The 22151-nt window shown below is 37.6% G+C and overlaps 1 protein-coding gene across 1 annotated transcript; it reads right to left on the bottom strand.

Annotated features, from left to right (window-relative positions):
* Positions 1 to 3524: 3524 nt before the first annotated feature.
* On the bottom strand, positions 3525 to 21882 carry LOC100487918 (cytochrome P450 4B1-like). The gene is made up of 12 exons (XM_002931446.5): positions 21553 to 21882; positions 16316 to 16460; positions 16123 to 16167; positions 14526 to 14653; positions 13481 to 13605; positions 11470 to 11621; positions 10467 to 10573; positions 9313 to 9503; positions 9098 to 9231; positions 5300 to 5364; positions 5048 to 5130; positions 3525 to 4217 (listed from the first exon to the last, which is right to left on the bottom strand). The coding sequence occupies exons 1-12, from the start codon at positions 21754 to 21756 to the stop codon at positions 4046 to 4048; spliced, it is 1551 nt and encodes a 516-aa protein (XP_002931492.1). The 5' UTR covers positions 21757 to 21882; the 3' UTR covers positions 3525 to 4045.
* Positions 21883 to 22151: the final 269 nt, after the last annotated feature.

Raw genomic sequence — 22151 nt, 5'->3', positions numbered from 1 at the left:
TCTGTTATGCACAGTTGCAAGTAAAGGGGAGGGCATATCTTGGTAGCTTAATGCACAGACTTAAATATCTTAGGGGCATATTTATTATGCAGTGTAAAAAAGGCTGAGAAAATTCGCCACACATCGACAAGCATAGCTGTGTAAGAAACTGTGTAAAATCTTCATGATTTTTTTTTTATGTGTTTTTCTTCTGCTGGAGCATACATAAAATAACGGCGTAAAATCTGGCGTCCGGACAGCGATCCTCTCTGTTTATTTTACACAGCTTTTTACGCCATTTTTTCAGCAAATTCATTTTACACAACTTAATAAATATGCCCCTTAATGTACTATATATATTGATAATAAGTGAGTGCAGAGGACCTCTTGTAAAGTTCTGCAACCTGACCATTGCACTTGCTAATATGTTTGTGCCGAGGCACTGATTTGCCTGCAAAGTGGATGAAGATGGCTATATTGGCTAAGACTTATGAGCGTGTAAATGGAACTCTGGATGGCTTTCAGAAACAGAATACCCTTTACGCCTCACTATGGGTTTTCAAACAAAGCCTTAGGAGCTGGCAGTTATTAAGCATAAAGCAGTACTGCATAGAATTCAGCTACAACCTTGCATTATGCCTGTTTTGTAATAATTAATTTTGAGAATAGGGAGGTTGGTAATCATATATTACTCCAACTTTACCTTTCCTAATTACTAACCCCCCTCATTTCCTCTGCATGGCATTTATTCTCCCCATCAGACCAGTTAAACCCATAACCATTTCAGCTGCCCTTTACTTTTCTTCTTCAAGTGTACTAATCCTCCCAGTCTCTTCCTTTGCTCAAGTATATTTATGACTTACCCACCTTTCCTTTCCTGTTTACATACCATACATACCTCTTTTCTCCACCACTGTACATTTATGTGTGTCTTTTTCACCAAAATACTTGTATTATTTTTACATAATTGCACCCCCCTTTTATCCAAAATTGCACTTGGCATATTTCTTTTTAGATGCAAGTACCTTTACTGAATGTTGTCAGTTCACACAGTGACTGCAGAAATTACAGTATTTGCAACCACAACTGCATTTGTGCTCTGCAAATGAGCCCTTACTTTACTTTTGAACCCTCTTTTGTGGCGTACATGTTTAAATGGCAAAAAAGCACTGGCACTCTGAGCTGCAAACGGGACTAGCCCTTTAAAAGTCTATAAATAAAGACTTCTAAAGGGCTAGTCCCGTTTGCAGCTCTGAGTACCAGTGCTTTTTTGCTATTTGGATTTTTGGGAGGTAATTGAGGTAATAGATAGTGTTCCTAGATTGAGAAGGCAGTGGCGGAACTACCGGGGCATGGAGGGTGCAATCACATCCGAGCCCGCACCCCCTCGGGGCCCACCAAACACTTGCACCAAAGTGAATTCGGACCAAAGAATGCATCCGGGGGGGGGGGTGGCACGCCCTGCACCCGGGCCCGGGGATGACTAGTTACGTTACTGTGAAAAGGGGTAGTGATAGACTGACAACTTTGAAAAGAAAATATATGTTTGGGATCAATAAGTTATGCATGGTCTGGCCTAAAGGTTTCAGTAAAGAGTATGTAATTGTTTTGGTTATATAAAAGTTGACCTAAATTCTGATTTGCTCATAGATAACCCTCTAATAGGCACATGCTTTATGTTTTTGTATATGTATATGCAGACTTCAGTTTTGCTTTTATTATCACCCAATAACAACTTAAGCTTTCTGAAATATAATTTCAAGCAACTTTGCAATATACATCTATTGAAAAATATGCAGCCTTTTCATGATTTTTAATGTAAAAATATGGTTTAGAACAGTTACCTAAGCCTGGCCCCCTGTTCTGCTCATCTGGCTGACTACTTTGAAACTCAGCTCAGCTGTCCTGAGCCTACCCTTAGGCTGTCCACAATTCCCTGCACATGCAATGTCAATAAGGAAACGAACATCTCAGTGCAATGCATTGTGGGTTATGTAGTTCCTGCATGCTGTCCGTAACCTGTAGAGAATTTGTAACATCAGTGTTTTAGTCCCTCCTCCCCTGCTAGGATTTTAAATGATGCATAAAGAGAAGAACTATAGCTGGATTTCAAATGGTATTTATTCATACTTTTGGAAGGAACATATTACAGTGATAGGTATATTAGGTGTTTCTGTGTTGTGCGGGGCTCTTTAAAACATTTTGGTTTGGAAGCCAGAGTTTCCCTTTAAAGTTTCCATAACCCATAGGAAATGACATCCCAGAGTCTTAACAAAAACATAGATCAAGTATACAAATGAGTATGCTATTCCAGGAAATAACCTTTTTCCTTCTTTTCTTTTAGGTGTTGGCACAAATATGAACTTTAAAAAAACAATATTATTACAAAACTTATGGACATATGTATAATATTTATTTGCACTATTTTGATTGGTTTTATTTCAGTGGGGTTTGGTCCTAGTATGGCAAATCCCCTCTCTTCAGGGTATAAGTAGCTAGTTTGTTGTGCTAACAGCCAGGTTTGAAAAAGATCATATTAAGGCCCAAAATGTTTCTTGTTCCTTGACTAAAAAAAAAATATATATATATATAGCCTTTTCACTTTTACAAAAGAAAATTCTGCAGTGTAATTCTTTACTGGAATTCCTACACCCCATGCAAGGGCATTATTGCGTTTGCACCCAGGCACAAAGTTGCATTTTCAAATTTGTGAGACACTGGAGAAAGTTAGAGCTGGCGGCCCTGCTGAACCAGGTAGGAGGCTAGCATCACTGGGGTGGGTGGGGGATGTGGAAGATGCCTGACACATTGGCAACTCCCCCCTTTACAGTGATTGAGGTATTCTTGTCCTGTAAACCAAAGTTAACACATTTGCAATTATTAAACAACTTAAAGAGATACTGACACCAGAAATTAAACCTTTTTTTACATCTATCATAACATTGTCTTTGCATGCTATTTATTTTGCCATACAATTAATTGCCCAGTGCTTTTACATTACCTATCTAATCCCAATGTTTCTCTATGAAGGGGCTGCCATATTTGTGCAGCAGGAGCATAAGAAGCTATAACTGACAGGTTGAGAAGGGACAGTTAAGTTGGCAAAACAAAAAAATTCAAGTATGTAATGCTGCACACCTACAGAATCAATACAATAAGGTGGGTGCTCACTGCAGGGGTCCCCTGTAAGATCCCCCCAAAAAATCCAAAACATAAGAGAGGAGCAGGGCACATCCAAATGATAAAAAGTTACAGCTTTATTTTACCAAATGCGTTTCGACCCCCATTCAAAAGGAGGGGGGTCTTTGCCTGGTTTTTATATGTGCCCCTGACGAAGACCTGGATCCAGATTAAAAAAGAATAGATGGCAGCACTGTGTTCCTACAGTAATATGTTGGTCATTGTGGGAGGCCTTATCATTTTGACATCCCCTAGTGATTATGCCTTCCCATTTCCTTTAAGAAAAAACTATACCACCAGCATGAATACTTTGCCACCATATAATTTTATATCATATAAGCAACCTATTAAAGAATCTCTACAAATTGGTAAATGTGTCTTTTTAATATTTAAAGTTCCAGCTTTTTCATTTGGGATGTGAATCAGTGACTTACATAGGGGCTGTTTCATGTGATATATAGCAACCTAAAATTTTTAGGGGTGTAAAGTAGAGGAAATGTTTGGTCACATTTTGGTCATTTACCTGGTGATGACATCCAGTCTTTTAATGGTTAAAATGTACAAGGGCAACAAATTAATAGTTCTATTCCTTTATAAAGAACCATAAAATAAACCTGATTCTCATATTGCTAAAAACTAAACAGTGGAAGGTATAGCACATGGGGGTTGATTTCAAGATCATGATTTGTGCAAAATGCAGCAAAAAAAAATACAAGTTTTTTTCCTTAATCACGTTTTTTTCTTAAGAAATGTGTAAAAATTGTAGATACAGTAAAAACTGAAGATACAGTTTTCAAATGCGATTGACAAAAAGAAAGGTGATCGGGGAAAAATAAATGTTTTTTTCCTGATTAGCACAAATCACATCAAAATTCACAAAATGGAATTAATAGCTTGCTTTCTTTAGGTACACATGGATGCCGTTTTTGGAACGCAGGACCAGTTGTGGTGATTTGAGCGGTGCCTTGGACAGATCTGGCGACAGTTCATAACGGTTTAATGTTAGGGCCACGGCCACTTTAAGTTCGTTCATAGCAAAGTTTTGTCCAATGCAGTTTCTAGAAAATAAGATTGAAATTTTTTTATTGTATGAATTAGGTGAAAAATATTTCTTAATTATATATCTTGTCATTTCCTACTGCTCTAAGGCGAACTGTTATTGCTGCTGTTTTTGTATAATAAAGAACATGTAATTCTAAGCACTCTTCTAAAATTTAGTGAGTATCCGACTCATGAAACAATGTAGTCCTCCAGGTCTGTTAATCAGCTGGCTTCTGCTATATTGGGCCAGATATAATTTGATGGAAAAAAAAAAATCTTATCTTGTGATGAAAACTCAATAGAAGTCTATGGGGAAATTTGGAATTGAATTAGTAGATAAGTTTTTCTTATTGGATTGATAGTTTAAACTTGAAGGAATTTAAAACCATTAGTAGTCTTTCCTCAGGTTTTAATTTAGAAGACTTGCATTAATCAATTTCAAGATGGTTATTTACCTTCATTTAATTAACGCCTGCTTTATAGTTCTGTAGTGTCAACCCACAATGTCCTTATGTCGTTATGAAATCCCCATTTACCTGATTGTTTGTGCAGTCTCTTTTAAAATATTTATGATGCATTAAATATAGTTCACTTTTTATTTTCCTTTGCTAAATTTTCTTATCAGCTCAAGGAGGGCTATAAAGACTAAACTGATAGGGTGACAACCATATATAAAGCTAGAATCTTTAGCATGATTTCTGAGACAGCTGAATAATAGGAAATAACACAGACCTGAATTAAATCTACCAACATGTTTCTACCAAACATTATATATTTTATGCAAGGCTAGAGACGTCATAGTTTGACAACCATGTGCTTTGAATTAACTTTTTTTCCAGAATTATACCTTGGTCCAGCAGCAAAAGGAACAAATGCATGGGAGTGCCGCTTTGAAGAGTTTTCTGAGGAAAACCGGAGTGGGTCAAAGACCTATAAAAATATAATGATCACTTAAGGGACTTATAATAAAACTAGAAGAAGAAGAAAGCAGAAGAAAGAGGGGGCGATCAGCCGCAATTCATTTATGATTCAATATAGTAAGAAATCTATCCACTGATGACAGGGATAAAAAAAAGACAGAAGTCACTGTATGCCATACCTCTGGATCTTTCCATACTGTGGGATTCCGATGAATGCAGAAAATGTTTATGAAAATGACAGAGCCTAAAAGTAAGCACATTTGAGAACCAAATAAAGGAACAATGACTTTCAGTCATGAAGCAGGCAGTATAGGTGTGAATCATTCTGCATATTTGACAGAGGTATGTATGTACTGTAAGTATGTATGTGTGTATTTCTATAGCACTATTTAAATGCTCAGTGCATTTATGTTCAAACTGACAGATCAATACAGTAATAGAAAATAAATACAAAAATATGTCTGTCAGGATTAAATGTAAAGTGTTTACAGACAAGAACATAAACTAATGCCCAACTACTATCTGATATTCAACAATTTTTAAAAAAAAATTTGTATATTCAGGTAGTTTTGCTTTGGTCACTTACTTCCTCTACCAAAGGGAAGTGAAAATTATATTACTTCCCTCAATTTGTATGGGCCACTTGATATTTTATAGCAGGTACCAAGAATGCATATACAGTTGGAAAAACTTTGTGAACCTTTGGTATTACATGGATTGCTGCATTATGTACTCTGACCTGATCTTAAACTAAGTCACAATAATAGACAGATACAATCTGCTTAAGTTAATAATACATATCTTTTAGCAATACCGAAAACACTGTTTAAACAGTCACAGTCTAGGCTGATAAAAGTATGTGAACTTGAGGGCTAGGAATAGACAAGGGTTGAAATTACAAAGTGTTTCTTCATCTGTATATTAAAAAGAAAAACACTGAACAAAAATGGTATTAATGAACAGAAACCAAGGAGGAAAGCACAGCTCTCCAAAAGAACATTGCTGCATGTCTCAGGGTTTGCTAGAAATTACTTGAGTGTTCAGTCTTTTGGAAATGTGTTCTCTACATGGATAATTTTGAGAGGAAAAAGGCAGTGAATACTAGCACCAAAACCTCATCCTAAGCAGCAAGCATATTGGAGGGGGTATCATGGTTTGACAGTCTGGAAAGCTTTCAAACAGGGTACAATAAATTAAATATTGCATCTAGAAATTCTACAAGACAATAGCAGAGTTGTGATCTATCACCTGGAAGCTTAGTTATGCAACAAGACAAAGATTGAATTAACAACAAATTAGCTTAAACAGCATAAAATGTATGTTTTGGGATGGTGAGTCCCGACCAGAACTGAGATGCTGTGGTATGACATAAAAAGTAAAGAATCACAGAAATATCAATCAACTAAAACAGGTTTCTTAGGAAGAATAATTTAAGAAATATTGAGAAGTTTAGTTTATTATTATTATGACAACTTACTTGAAGATTAGACCCCATTATTATTATTAGTGCAGAAATCCAGTTAATACCAAAGGATTTCACACCTTGTAATAATATATGAATATAATCTATCCGTACAAAAAGAACTTCAAGGAAAAATTTACGACCATAAGCACAGAGGGCAACTGAACTTTTCCTCACAGTTAGTTGTGCCTAAAACCATATTGCACTTCGATATAGTTGTGCTTGGCGCTGCTCAGACCTTCTTGCTCTGCCTACTGTTGCACATTTGCTGCGAAAGAATAGGGCACACATGTCAATCTGGAACACTAGAAATAGTGTATGCTAGACAGATGCCTATTTTGTGTTGAAGCGAACATGCAGTTGCGTCAATTTTGGTGAATTAGGCACAACTTTGGAAGGTGCAGCACAATTGCATCAAGCGAATTGCCTGTTTGTGTCTGCAATTATGCAAGAATTGTGGGGGAATAGTGCATTGTGGGGAAAAAAACATGGCAATTCTGCTTAAAATTGTGGGAAAATAGTGGGAAAAGTCTCTAGTTGTTCTTTATGTTACAAGAGGCATATAATGAGCAGTGGTTGTAAACTGCAATGAGTTGTAAACTACTAAATTAGAGAATTTGCCATTTGGGTTTAGAAGAACTAAACCCTAAAAAATATTTTTTATACTGAACTTACTACACCAGAATAAAGTTTCAGCCTCTTTATGGTAGCAAATATCCATATCTTTACAGATGACACAGATCCCCATCCTGGATCTTGTTAGAAGTGTCAGTGACACTCACATGCTCAGTGTACTCTGGGCAGCTGTCCAGAAGCTAAGCTTGGGGGTCGCTGCAAATCATCAAGTAGAAACTTAGGTTCACATGTCATAGAAGCTGATGCTACAGAGTTGATTGTCAAATTCTGATGCACTGCCATGTAATTAGAATTGGAATTAATTATTAATCAGTCTATATTTTGACATTTATATTCAATATACTGTATACAGTATATTGTGCATTGGTCCCTAAACTCTGTAACTGACAGCAGCACAGAGCATGTGCTGATTAGTGTTCTTTTAGCTATATGCACTAATTTATTTATGATGCCATATTCAGCAACTTTCAGCATAACTTTCAACTTATCGCAGGCTGTTATCTTATTTATTGCATGTAATAAACAGAACAAAGCATTTATTGAAGGGACAGGTACAGATTTCCTATTACCAAATGAATTCAGCTGTTATTAACACACCCTGCCTGAGTCAAGGTCTTTCAAGTTTATTTACAATCATTACCTTTCTGCACAGTGACCCAAGCAACTTACACGATTATAACCGCACAACCTCTACCCTGCTTAACCATATAAACAGTTTTCATTCCATACGGTCATTACCTTCAATGGTAACTGATTTACTGATATTTCACCTTTACACAGACTTAGGGCAGGGGACAGCAGCAGTCCCAGAAAAGCAACTGTTATTAATATGGACAGGTTTTTCTGCATTCAAACACATAAATGGGTGCTGGGATAAATGCCTCCTGAAGTGTCTTCATTCCTTCTAGGTACCATTAACTATTGATCTCCTACAACAATGCAGAAAATATGCAAAAAACTTTCCTAGTTTTATTTCCAAAATTTACTGGAAATCACAGAGAAATTCTAAATAATTTATTTTACCCATCACCAGACAGTAGTGAATGTTCGTTTCCCCATGAGGATATATATTTTTTTAGAATAGTAATAGAAAGTTTCTTTCTTTGAGAATTTTTAATTTTATGGTATGAAAATGATGTATAGCATGAGGAAGAAAAAGATCTGCTAGGCTATATTAATAGACCCTTTAGTATTTCAAATGAACATCTCAAAAGCTGTCACAGTTACAAGCAATACAATTGCCCCTTGGTGATACACAGTCAGAGAGGACAACTGTACTAGGTGCAAAAAAACCTGCAATTTGCACATATTATAATACTATACATAGGTTTTGCCCAACTTGTCTTGCAACAAGCTCCTATGTGTTTGTGTTGCCCAGTGCTCGGTGCTTTACACCTGCCATTGAGTAAATAGCACATATCTGGACCAGAAAAATGGGCAACAAGGTTCAGTACAGTAAATAACAATGTGTCTGTGCATGCTCAATATTATCAGGGAACTGCACCCAAGTAATGGGCATCTGAATGCTTAATTCCTGCACGGGGAATGAGAACTCTGCTATTTACTAACTGATGAAACTTTTGTGCCAGCTTTTAGTGGTGCAATAACAATACAATTTGCAGAAAATAATTGCACTGTGGGACAAAAAGCTATATATTATGTTTGCAATAGTTTTAATACTTTGATAATTGGTTCCACCTTCAGTAATTTTTTAGATAGAACAGAATATTTGTTTCTAGAAAATGAAAATCCCGAAAATGATAACATCATAACAGTATTCCTAAGAAGCAACTCAACACCATAGAAATAGCTGATCCTAAAATAGAGGTTCTTCCTTTGCTAACAAATACCATAGAGGTAAGACAACAATCATACCCACCAGCAGGTAAGGACCGTCCATCAGAGAATGTAATTGGTTTGTTTAGTTCCCTTGACACAGCTGGAACTGGAGGATAAAGACGGAGACTCTCCTTGATGCACATTGTGGTATAGGGTATTTTGTTAAGATCCTCCCTATAGGAAAGATAAACAATTGTTGATTGAGGAAATATAAGCTAATGAAGAAGTTTAACAGTTGTTTAGATATGAACTTACCATTCAAAAGACTCCTTTTCTCCAAGTACGTCTCTGATCTCCTCACGACATTTCTGCTGGTGCTCTGGGTATTTGGCCATACAGTATAAGATCCAAGAGATCCCACTGGCTGTTGTGTCATGGCCCTCAAACATGAATGTGTCCACCTCTGCACGGAGATCCTCATCAGATAGACCCTTCCCATTTTCATCCTAAAAAGGGCAACAATGGTAAGAACATGCAAAGTAGGTATGCAACACATTATCATAATGTAAACAAACAGATATTTGCAATACAGTTTTAATGCTTCAAATGGTTTTCAAGTTTGTCTGTTACACACTATACAGGACTAAGATGGAGGTATACAGAAAATATGTGCCAAAATCCATGCCCCTAATGAAAATGCTAATTCTTCTTCTACAGTGCTTACGGCATTCATTTTGAGATCATGTGACACTTTAATGGCAAACTGGTGAACTCCATTCAACTTATTATCTGCCAAATGAAGGCAATTGGTTGCTCTAGAGTTTATTATTATTATTTAGCAAAGAGGGTGAATACTTATACAATCAAGACTTTTCATTATTTAATTTATAAATAATATTGAAATTGGTGTAGATTTTGCACCACCTGCCAGTTATATCCATTTTAATTGCAATTGTAACAGTGAGGCGACAGGGACACCTGCAGCACTCCTTACCCTCCTCTGGCACGTGCAGTTCCTGTTCTTCTGGGTCTCTTGTGCTATTTTCACTGGCCAACATAGGTTATGTCTTGTATAGCTCCTGGGTGTGTTTCTTGTCTGATTCATGTGTACGGCCTCTGCCTGATTCCTGACTTTGACATTTGCTGCATGAACTGACCCTTCTGTCTGCTCTTCCTTCGCCTTTTAGATCCTGATTTGACACTTCACTGCTGATCTGGTTGTGACCTTTGCCTGTCTCTGTGACTTTGCCTAATTCTCCCCATTATTCCTGTGGTACACTCTGGTTCCCTCGCTTGCCCAGAACTTATGCCTGGTCCCATCTTAGTAGCGAAGGGCTTCTTGCTAAGTGAAAGGCAGCTGGTTTAAGCGGAAAAGTGAGTTCAGACCAGAATCTTGGCATTTGTTTTGGGTTTTGGGATAGTGTGCGTATCAGTAACACAATAAAATCCCATGTGAGATAATTTCTTACCCTGGCGCAAAGAAGGATGTCCAGGAAATCTGGATGGCGCTTCTGCTTGACTTTCTCAAACTCCTCCTTATTCTGTAGCAAGGTTTTTCTCTGCTTAATAACCTTATCTGCAACATTAACATACAAAAGCAATAGTTAGAAGGAACCAAGGTCATATGAGATATTGTAATTAATCATGGTGATATTTTTACCATCATTACCAAAATATTACTAAAATATAATTAGTCACTTCCTATTTAACAATTAATTTTTATCCCTGTTCTAAAAAGAATTGTCTGAATCTTTCCTCCCCTTATTTTATTTGTATTGGGGGGTATGCATTTTTGTCCTGTAATGTGCACTGACAGGCGGATGCCAAGCCTATTGGTATTATTATTATTAACATTAATTTATAAAGTGCCAACATATTCCTTAGCACTTAGTACATACAGTATTAAACACAGGGGTTTTCTCTGCCAGTGAATTTACACCTGCAGAAAGAAGGGTCATTCATGACTGCAAGTGCAGTGGACAAAGTGCAAATTTGAGTGCAATTGCCATGTTTTTTTTCCTGTAATGTGGCATTTTTTCCAGAATTCCAGTTGCACACACCAGTGGACATTGCGCCTGAAGCAATTGCAGGCGGTGCATTAAAATTAACTCAATTAACATCTGATTGATGTCATATCTAGTGTTTGGCAACTGCACTGTACAAGTTTACAGGTTTTATTATTTAAATACATGCTAACTATAATGGGCTTATTTATCAGTTTTCAAGATTGTGAATTTAAGTGTTTTTCTAAATCAAATAAACTTGCATATATAATGCTAATTACTTCCATTGACTTCTATAGAAACTTACAAGGTTTTAGATTGCGATGTTTTACATTCGAGTTTTCAGGTTTTTTGCACTTATTGAATACCAGAAATTCGAGATTTTGAAACAAAATTCAAATTTGAAAATCAACCTCCAGCTTCTAACAAACATTCCAGTCATTGTCTCCCAGTCCCATGTTCCACTTACCTGTGTGCTGGTGAGCTATTCTGCAGGCTTTACGGAAAAGGAATCCATGGGGACTGAGATAGTAAATTAGGTTATTGTGATAAGGAAAGGTACGTGCCCTGTGATGAGTCAGGTATGAGAGATCATATACAGCCTTCGTGTAGGAATTATCACTGTTAATGGAGAAAAAGACATTGCTTATTCTAGGTCATGCTAGGCTCTGCTAGCACTTATTTTCTAAATGTGCCATTTCATTAGAATGGATTCCACAGATCCCAACAGTTAAATCCAATTCTATTCCATTGGGTGTTACAATTCAGCTGCAGCACTAAACCGGCTTGATATATAAAGTCCCAAAAAAGAACAAAGATTGTATTAATTTTGACCAAAAATCAAAAAGAAGTATGCCAAAAGGAAGGTGTAATAGAAATACTACTCATAATCTAGAAACATTAATGTGTTTGTGAATCATGTGTTAGTTTTATTTCGATGTGATAATTACCTCAATTCAATAAAAATAACGCTTTGCGATAATGCTTTTTTTGCGCATGCGATATGCGTAGTAAAGCATGTGAAATGACTTTGATGAATCGGTACTTATTTATCGCATTCTTTTTAACGCAAAAAAGCATGCGATACGCGTTATAGACCTTTAGTGAATCGGCCCCTAAATGTGTTAAATGTGTTACAAAACGTGTGACAATGATAGGGGCAGTGAACAGGATATACATACACAGCATGGGTTACACAGAGACACCTATTCCAAACAAAATGATGTAATGTTTAAGAAAGTTTAAAATTAACCTGTTCTTTAATTCATACCATTTCTTGCACTTCTGCTATGTAGAAAACATAGGGGCAAATCTAACTGCCTGCCAAGGCCAGGCCCCCAGAAAGATATCACTTACATTCACACTGCCAGTGACACCCAATTCTTGGCTTGAATGAACATTTGTGGGAACAAATTATTAAGCAAAAATGGTCCCCAATATGTTTAATAAAAGACACTACTTTAGATATAGGAGAATGTTGGGACCTGGGAGGTTTTAGGATAATGGATCTCCACACCTTTAATGTACTAAAAAATCATTTTAACGCCATAAGATTTTATGTCTAGTTAAATAAAAGAGCCCCAGTCAGTGTAGTAAAAGCAGAGAGGCAGAGATGAGCATCCAACAAGTAATGATTGTTTTTATTCATCTATTTTGTCTTTTCTTTCTGTCCCTTTCCCTTTTCCCCCTGCTTTTCCACTTTCTACACTCCAAGTAAATTCAAGATGAACTTAAACCCTATTTTAAACATCATAAGGCATGCCTTTGCTGTGCCTCCCATGGGACATGTCTTTAAAGTTAAAGTTCTCCATGCAACCCATACAAGAGGTTCCTGTAAAACAGTCCATTCTCTTTTGGGCCATACTGGGGTTAATGTTAGTCGATGCACTTGCGCAACCAAGGCACCCTGAGAAAACTGATGCATTTATCAATCTAAAATTTAAAAATGTAAATAAACTAAATGAATAATGCTTAAATAAATGTTGGTGTTGTACATCACACCTAGTAAAATGAAAATTCTGAAATATTTTCATTTTGCTACACAGATATATCACCCTGGTGTTTTGGTATGTTCAACTGAAGAACAAGAAGTTAAATGCCTTGGCCCACAACCAGAGCTGTGCCTTCAGCTTAAGCTATGCCTGGTAACGTTAGAATATTGTGTAGACTGCAATAGTGAGTATGAGAATCTGGCAAAAGCCCAAATCAATTTCTTCAATTACTGGATTTACTATAGGGATAAAAGGGGGATGTGACATGTTTCTGGGTAAAAAGGTGGAGAGCTACAGCTATGATTATTTGTATGTATACTATATATACTAATGTATTTTGTACTATTATAATACACTGTATTTGATAATAAAGAAAGCTCACTATTAAGAACTGGAATATTTATCAACAGCGATAGTTATTTTTTAATAATAATAGCTGATATCCTGTAGTGTTATTTGCTTGTTATAGCTTTTTTATGATGGACTCACTTGTCAGTCTGACAGTTGCTGTGGTAGCTAAAGGCACATTTCATGATGCTGTCGAGTGTCATCAGGCTGACATGGTGGAAAAGCTCCACTGGTTCACCTTTATTGGAAAATGGAACCCATTTATCCTGAAAAAAAACATCTTGAGCATGTTATTGTGAATGTTGCTTTAGTCATTTTCCCACTGATTTCTTACATTACAAGTTTAGTGACTACATAGTACATTTAAATGACATGCAATGTACAGATAGTACTCATCCACAAAAATTATGTTGACATCAGCATCTTCCAATGACAAATAGTCTAGTTACAGTAGCAAGTTTAGGCCCTTCTAGCCCAGAATAAATAAGAAGGCAATATTTTAATATGAAACATAGACATTCCTTGCTCTTGGCATTGATACTGCTCTATGTATCCTATTCAACTTAAGCTAGTCAATTATTATTGTTACTAAGCTATTGGGACAATCTGCAAGCAGCAATGTGGACTGGAAGGATGGGAGGGTCAACCAATACTAGCACCTCGAACTCCACTGATGCTGGAAAAACCTACTTCAGAGGCATAACTCACAACTGTCCTGCTTTTCTCAGGACAATCCCGATTTTAAAAGCTCAGCCGCAGTCCTGGATTCTTATTGAAAAGTCCCTCATTTCTCTTTGATCTCCTGCACTGAGCACCAAAAAATAAACAAAGTTTCTCAAACTTAATAAGATAAGTAGGTTTTTGGCAGAAAGCCCAGAATACTCAACACCTGCACTTAGATACAACTGTAACTAATAAGAAGGTCTCTTGGAGGAACTGAGTCTTGCATCTTAAAGTGCAGTTCTACCTTCATTAGCAAAACTGTAATAACACATAAAACAAGGCCCCCGAAACCTCCAGAAATGTTTTCAAACTTTACATTACTTGCTAAATTTTGTAAAACAGGAGTGGTATTTAGGGGTGTGGTCACAAAAATGGGCGTCCGCCCGGCATTTATTTTTGTCCTTGTTTGCATTTTTCGAATGTTGGGAAGTATGCAAATGTTAAGCAGAAAGATGCACATTACCAACATGACCTTTGTTGAATCTGATATCAGTTTGGCGTAAGGTTTCAGAACATCATAGTGAAATCCTGGTGTGAGAAGCCTGCGGTGCTGGAACCACGTATCTCCTGACAGGACAAGCAAGCCCTTTCCTGCAAAAATTTGGGTTGCAAGGTTTGAAATCTTTTTGCTTTTTATATGCAAAACACAAATTTGCAGGTCTGTGCAATACATTGAAGAACAGTACTGTATAAACATGCATTATGAACAGACAGCTTAGCTCATACAATTGGTTAGTGGCTGACAGAGGGTAAGTTAATATGAATGAGGCCCTGCTTCCTGATAGAAGAGCAAAGTTCAGTTTTAGCTAGGCACTCTTTTTGATTTTCTAAAGCTTCATTTTATTAGGTTTACTAACTTATTAGGGGAAAGCTTATGTAATTCCAAAAAGGAATTAACAGCCTGACAATTTTAGGTTTGAAAGTTTGACTTCTGTAGTGGGAAAGTTATAAGAAAAATCATACAGGCACCTGATACAATTGATTCTACTGTGTGTGAATGTAATAGGGACCTAGATTATAAACTCAGAGAACAGGCATAAAGATTGCGTACAAAGTAGTTGTGGTGGTACATTCCCTCCCTTACAACTTTTAACCAATCCTGCACCCCATGCATTAGCCCCCTGGGTTTTCTCAACTCCCAGCACCTCCTTCATTAACCACTTTAGTGCCAGACAGGTTCTAAGTAGTTTGCAACAAAAGGTTTATGTTTGCAACATAAAAAACACTATGTAGGATAACTAAATTAATTCAGAATGTGTCATCCTTACAGAAGGGTTAATTACACTGGCAATCTGGGCACAAATTGGCAGATGAGATTCCATATTGATAAAGTGATAAATGTATTGATAAATGTAAGGTTCTACAGTGTGGGATATAAAAATGTGCAGTCTACTTACTTCCCTAAGGCTCATGGCAAACTAGGAGATTAGTCGCCCACAATAATTCTTCTCCTCCAAAAACTTTCCCATTGGCAATAAAGTAATCACTAATGGAAAAACATATTTTACACCTTGTTTTTCCAGTCACCTAAAGTTTCCTTCCGGAAGTTTGGGCGATTTTGGAAAAATAAAGCAATGCATAATGTAGTGTAAACCACTAGGCCACCACTCATTACTGTAGTTTTTATCCCAGTATAACTGCCATACTATAGGTGTGTTTGGTTGTTTTACTTTGCCTCCCTTAGCTCCATATATTTTTTTAACCCATAGCCTAGCAAAAGTCATTACACTGCAATTTTTTATACTACGAAAGAAGGGTAAAAATAGAGACTGAAATGAAGAGAGTGGACCCTCCATACCTTCTTATATCTACTGTCAAAGGCCAGTGTGTTAGAGTGCTAGAAAGCAAAAAGCCTTACCATTATGGTGACATTCATTAGGCATTCAGAGTAAACAGGAAAAGTGTGATTCTTTATTTAGTAAGATATATATAGGTCTAAATGCACAGTAACTAGCTATAGATGGATGATAGATAATATAGATGGATAGATAGATAGATAGATAGATAGCAATAAATATAACTACCTACAAGCAAAAGTCAAAATGGTATGCTATACATACCAATCCATGGGATTAGAAAATCATATCCAGTTGGTGTTTTAGGATCTGTAAGATGATAAAAAGCACCACAGTATATAAAGATATACAAAATAAATGACATGTTTCTGCCAGTGATTGAATTTGTGAATTTGCAGAGTTTGCAAATTCCAGTTACGCTTCTTCTTGTTTGTCATATCCCTTTATCTTATCCTACCTGATCTGGCAAACGCAGCTTTTGCATATTCTGGGTTAGTAATGACTAGGCTGGCGAAGAATTGTCCAACCCACAATGGGAACGCTTTAGGATATTTATTTGCCCATAGGAGAATCCTGTCCATATCTGTCCCATCATTACGGAACTAAAAGTGGAAACAGAAGAAAAATTCATTACGTGTTGCCTTCTTGGTTGTTAAAGTGTCAATTAAATTAAAGAGGAAATAAACATTTTAAGGGTTTACTGAATTTTTGTGCTTCCAGAAAAAACAGATTACAAATGTAATATTTATACTAGTATTCATGTGTGAGACATGCCATACTGGGCTGCTTTTTAGAGGCAGAAGTAAATACCAGCAGCACACTGCAATGACCATCAGCCTAAGTGACTAAATTATTATTATTAAAGATGATAGATTTCTTGCTTGTCTTAATCTTAAGGGCCAGCTATAGGATTGGGGGAGGGTATGTGTTCTTTGCCCTCAACAACTAATTTGCCATGGATAGCCTATATTTTGCCCCTTTGCTTTCTGTTGCATCAGTGTTAACTCTTCTACTTTTCCACCTGCAATCCACTACTTTGCACACCTAGCTCATTCCATCTACATGGTTTAAATTGTCCAGCCTTCTAGCTATCTTGTCCCACAGCACAAATAACCCCCTGTTTTTTGGGGATAATATCCCTCCTGTTGAGTCTGTAGCAGAAATGTTTATGCAGGAAATCATTTATTGTACCTTAAAACCCTGTGTTTTTTTTTCATCTACATCTTATTTTTCTCAAGTTGGTGCCACGCACGGCCAATCAGTTTCTGACTGAGCTGCAGCTTATATGTGGGATTCCTACAAGTTTGTATTAAATGGCAATCATCCCATCTGCAGCCAGCTTGAAGTTGCTCATTATCTCTGTAATATCTCATTGCCTGTCTAGTGCAGGGCAGGGTAGGGTACAGGTGAACCTTGTTCTCAGATCATAGATAGTTCTAAGAATCTCTACTCATACAAGTTTACCATTGATTTGGTTCCTGATACCAATAAACACCACAACCTCTTAATTTAATGTCCAAGCATTTAGGAGACAGCAGACAATTCAGAACTCATGGCATTGGAGATTGTTACTGTCTCCTTGAGAGATAATGCTAAATTGAAACGACTGCTGTAAACAATTGGGCCTTGTATTACCACGTGTGCAGTGTGCTCTCCAGCATACAGATTCATTATAACAATGTGCCCTTCTGCATCTAAAGCTGTAGAGAAGAGTTATTTTCCAGTGCTACAAACAATCACTGGAGGGTGAGGAAGGTGTTAGAGTTCTTGGCAGTCATCCCTGAGCGTGAATTGTTTCACAGAAAGCAATCGCTGTCATTCAGGATTATTAGGCTGATGCAACAAACTTACCTTTAACCCACTCAGCCACTCCTACAGCCTAATATCTATATGGCAATACCAGTAAAATGACTTTCTAATACATCATTAAATATATTACAATTGCTTTCACTATATATTTCTAAATGTTGTGCAACATCAGTCTGCCTGCCCATAACTATATGTTTCAGTCTGATTACATCAGTATTACCCTCTGACATGCTAAGAACTACATGCACTCCTTTTACCTCAATCCCTCTAGTTACCCCACCAGGTTTGTAGAAATTTCTTATCACATCGCCATCAATATTTATGAGTTGGCCCACAGTCCATCTGTTGTAAAAATGTTGGTATTGGGAATTAGCAATAAAAGGATACCGTCATTACACAATTTCCCTTTTCTACTGCACTACTTACAAATACCAGCTTATAACACAGTTTATGTATTAAATATTTGCAATCACAATTTTCTTTGTGTTTTTCAGTGCTTCACTATGTCAAGTGAAGCACTGAAAAAAAAGAATAATTTATTTTAGCAGACACTGCCTCTGTCTGACTAGTCCTCTGCTTGGTTAGACTTGCAGAAGTAGAAATTAAAGCAATGATTGCTTAAAGCCCAACACTTGCTGGACACATATTTTATAAAATGTTCTCTGTGAGAACATGAAAATATTTAGGTGGCAATACTATGTGAAAACACTAAATTATACCATATTGTAAATGTCAGTTAATACTGCCCTTTTATGTCTTTTTCCCTTGAGCCACCATTTAGTGATGGTCTGTGTGCTCTCCCTCAGAGATCATCTGACAGGAAATAATGCAGCTCTAACTGTAACAGGAAGATGTGTGGGAGTGAAAGACAGAACTTTGTCCATTTATTGATGTAACCTAGCATGTATGTTTGGCCTTGGTTTGTGTGTGAGCACAGTGAATCATATGAGCCAAACATCATCATAATGTTTTACATATAGGTCTGTTTTATGTAATATATTTTTATAGACAACTGCAGTGTTCAGGGATATAGTTTCCTTTTAATATACTAAATATTCTAAATACTTAATATACTAAAACTGTTGTGATGTAGTAAAGTCTATAAAATATTTGTGATTTGTAAAGAAAATACACAAGGAATGGTATGTAGCTAAAAATATATAGGCCACACCTACTTGTAAGCAGTGGCGTAGCGAGGGGGGTGCCGAGGGGGCCATCACCATGATATAACCTACCCCCAACAGACCATCGGCGGCGGCTCCTTCTCTCTTACAGGCAACAGGCGCTTTTATAAGGTTGCGCCCGTGCGTATGACGTCACACGTCAGCGACGAGGCGCAACCTTATAGAAGCGCCTGTTGCCTGTAAGAGAGAAGGAGCCGCCGCCGATGGTCTGTTGGGGGTATGTACTATGGGGGAAATTGGGGGCACTGTGTGGGGGCTACTGTCTATGGGGAAATTGGGGCACTTTCCATGGGGGGGGCCAGGTCTTTGTGGGGTATTGTGTATGGGGGCACTTCCTATTGGGGGCACTGTGTATGGGGCAATTGGGGCTCTGTGTATGAGGGCACTTTCTATTGGGGGGCAAGGTCTTTGGGGGGTATTGTCTATGGGGACACTGTGTATGGGGCAATTGGGGCACTGTGTATGGGGGCACTTCCTATTGGGGGCACTTTGTATGGGGCAATTGGGGGCACTGTTTATGGGGGCACTGTGTATGGGGGCACTTTCTATTGGGGGAACTGTGTATGGGGCAATTGGGGCACTGTGTATGGGGGCACTTTCTGTGGGGGGGGCAAGGTCTTTGGGGGGTACTGTCTATGGGGGAACTGTGTATGGGGAAATTGGGGCACTGTGTATGGGGGCACTTCCTATTGGGGGCACTGTCTAAGGGCAATTGGGGGCACTGTGTGGAGGGGGCTGCTTTTTTTATTTTGTCTATTTTTTTTTAAGAATAACTAAATAGAGGGGCGGCAAATTTCCGGTCGGCCCCAGGCGACGAAAGCCCACGCTACGCCACTGCTTGTAAACTATGCAATTTAACCCCAACCACCTTAAAGTTTGTCTTCACAAAGTTTTTAGCAGAAAGTGGGGTAGAGATGCTGCATAATATGTTTTGAGAGTCTGTACCAGCCCAAGGCAACCACAGCCCCTTGGCAGGGGAGATCTGTGCCTCTGATGATGCATGTGAGTGTCAAAAAGCCAAACAAAATCCAAGATGGTGAACTTCTGTGCAAAATTTTGAAGTCTGCGACCATAACTGCTACAGAAATAGTGAAACTTTAGGCTGGTGCAAAAAGTTCAATATATAAAATACAGGATTTCTACCCATATTTGTTTTTAGGTTTAAGTTCTGCATTAAGATCTACCCTTTCATTACTTTCTTTCTTTTCACACTGCTAATGAATGTGTATCAGGAGTGCCACTTGCAGTTCTGTTTGGACAGGGGCTGAACGGAACTTCAGAAGCTTAAGTTACAGATGCAGGAGTAACTTAAGCATGAGGTTTTTCTGTTCAGTCCTATCCAGCCTCTAGTGAGAGACATGAAATGCAAACATGTTAAAAAGCAAAGACCAACTGCCAAGCTGTGTGCAAATCATTCATCTATAGCAGTGTTGTCCAACTGGTGGACAATAAAAGCACATCTAGCAATTTTTCATCTGACATCAGTCAGAAAATTGATTGGGCAGGATTGAAAATTGTCGTCATTAGCAATGAAATTTGCCCATTGTCCAATTGTTTGCAGGACCAGGCAGGTAGTTTTCCTAGCTTCAACTAGACAATATTGCTTGAAATGGTCATTTTCATTGATGAACAAATTGAACTTTTAAACAAAAAAAAAAAAAGCTTGGTCCTACAATAACTAAAAGATCTTTTAAAAATCTTAACGTGTATGGCCAGCTTAAGCCCCTGCATATTCACACCTCAGATAGTAAGCCTACACTACATTTGGGAGATGAGCCTGGTGGGGGTTTGTTAGCATTTGGAAATAGTTGTTAGATGTCCCGAAGGTGTTTAATTATGTGCTGGAAGTTGCCCTTCTTTTACACAGGGTAGAAGGATGGTGCGCTACCATCATTAATTTGGATATGGTATTGAAAGTTCTTGTGATAACATGGGTGTGGTTTAAAGTGGGTGTGGTTTAAAACTAGGAGTGGTCAACACTGGCTTTCATTATCAGCCCTCCACCACACAGGCCAGAAAAATTCCAGCCCTCATTAACACAGAAGTTGGACAACACTGATCTATAGCATTCTAAATATTAGTACAGGTATGGGATCCCTTATCCGGAAACCCATTATCCAGAAAGCTCCGAATTACGGAAAGCCTGTCTGCCATAGACTCCATTTTAATCAAATAATTCAGAGTTTTAAAACTGATTTCCTTTTTCTCTGTAGTAATAAAACAGTACCTTATAATTGATCCCAACTAAGATATAAATAATCTTTAATGGATGCAAAACAATCATATTGGGTTTAATTAATGTTTTATTGATTTTTTAGTAGACTTAAGGTATGGAGATCCAAATTACGGAAAGACCCCTTATGCGGAATACCCTTGGTTCCAAGCATTCTGGATAATGGGTCCTATACCTGCACTTGCTTTAAAATGCTGTTTTGGCAGGGTTCCCAAAACGTGAAGTACGCAAAAAAATTTTCCTTAAAGTTAAAATAAAGAGGACGATACTCTTACAACAATATTATTACATAATAAATAACAGGGGATCTCTCACAGACAGTCTCCATTATAAGCAAGGCATATTTAATGTAAGAGCACAAAAAGGCACAGCGAAAGCTATTGTTTGATAATTTGTTACTATACAGCTAGACCTACTGTGGAATTTATACAAACAGTACTATAAACAGTCATATCCAAGCATGCTCACCTGATTTGCATTCCCATACAGCCAGTGTTTGGGGGGACCAGGAAAGTTCTGCAATGCATCCTTGAGACTTTTCCACCTGATAAATAGCCCACAGGCTTTTAGCAGCAGCAGAATCAGACACAACAGTGCAGCAAACTGACCAAACTGGTAAATATTCCCAGGTAGCCCAGGGGAACTCAGCACTTCCCATAGATTGGAAGCCATAACTCTGCTCTTTACAATTTCAGATGAACAATTTATTTGCTTCTCTGTCAATTGCACTTCTTGTTTATATTGACAGTTAGTATTTCATTAACCCACAGGTTGGGTACGCCCTCTGCCTGGAGGATAATACACTGAGCTTTGTATAAATACTACTGGTTCCCCTGCAATAAACTGATTGGCACTGGCTAAATCACTTGGTTTTACTTACTAAAACTTGACAATAAATTAGCTTTCATTATCTACCTCTAGTAAACTAAAACATGCTAAAAACTATTTGCCCATTGCTTGTAAATATGTAGGTTACCATCATATGATGCATGATGCTAAAAAAAAGGCTGGTAATTATTCTCCTGAAAAGGTTGCAATTCTGTAAATGAGCAACACTTGCCTTTGGA

This window comes from Xenopus tropicalis, chromosome 4 (genome assembly GCF_000004195.4).
Source record: "Xenopus tropicalis strain Nigerian chromosome 4, UCB_Xtro_10.0, whole genome shotgun sequence".
Taxonomy (NCBI): Eukaryota; Metazoa; Chordata; class Amphibia; order Anura; family Pipidae; genus Xenopus; species Xenopus tropicalis.
The sequence above is the reverse complement of the archived record's forward strand: the minus strand, read 5'-3'. Positions and strand labels throughout refer to the sequence as shown.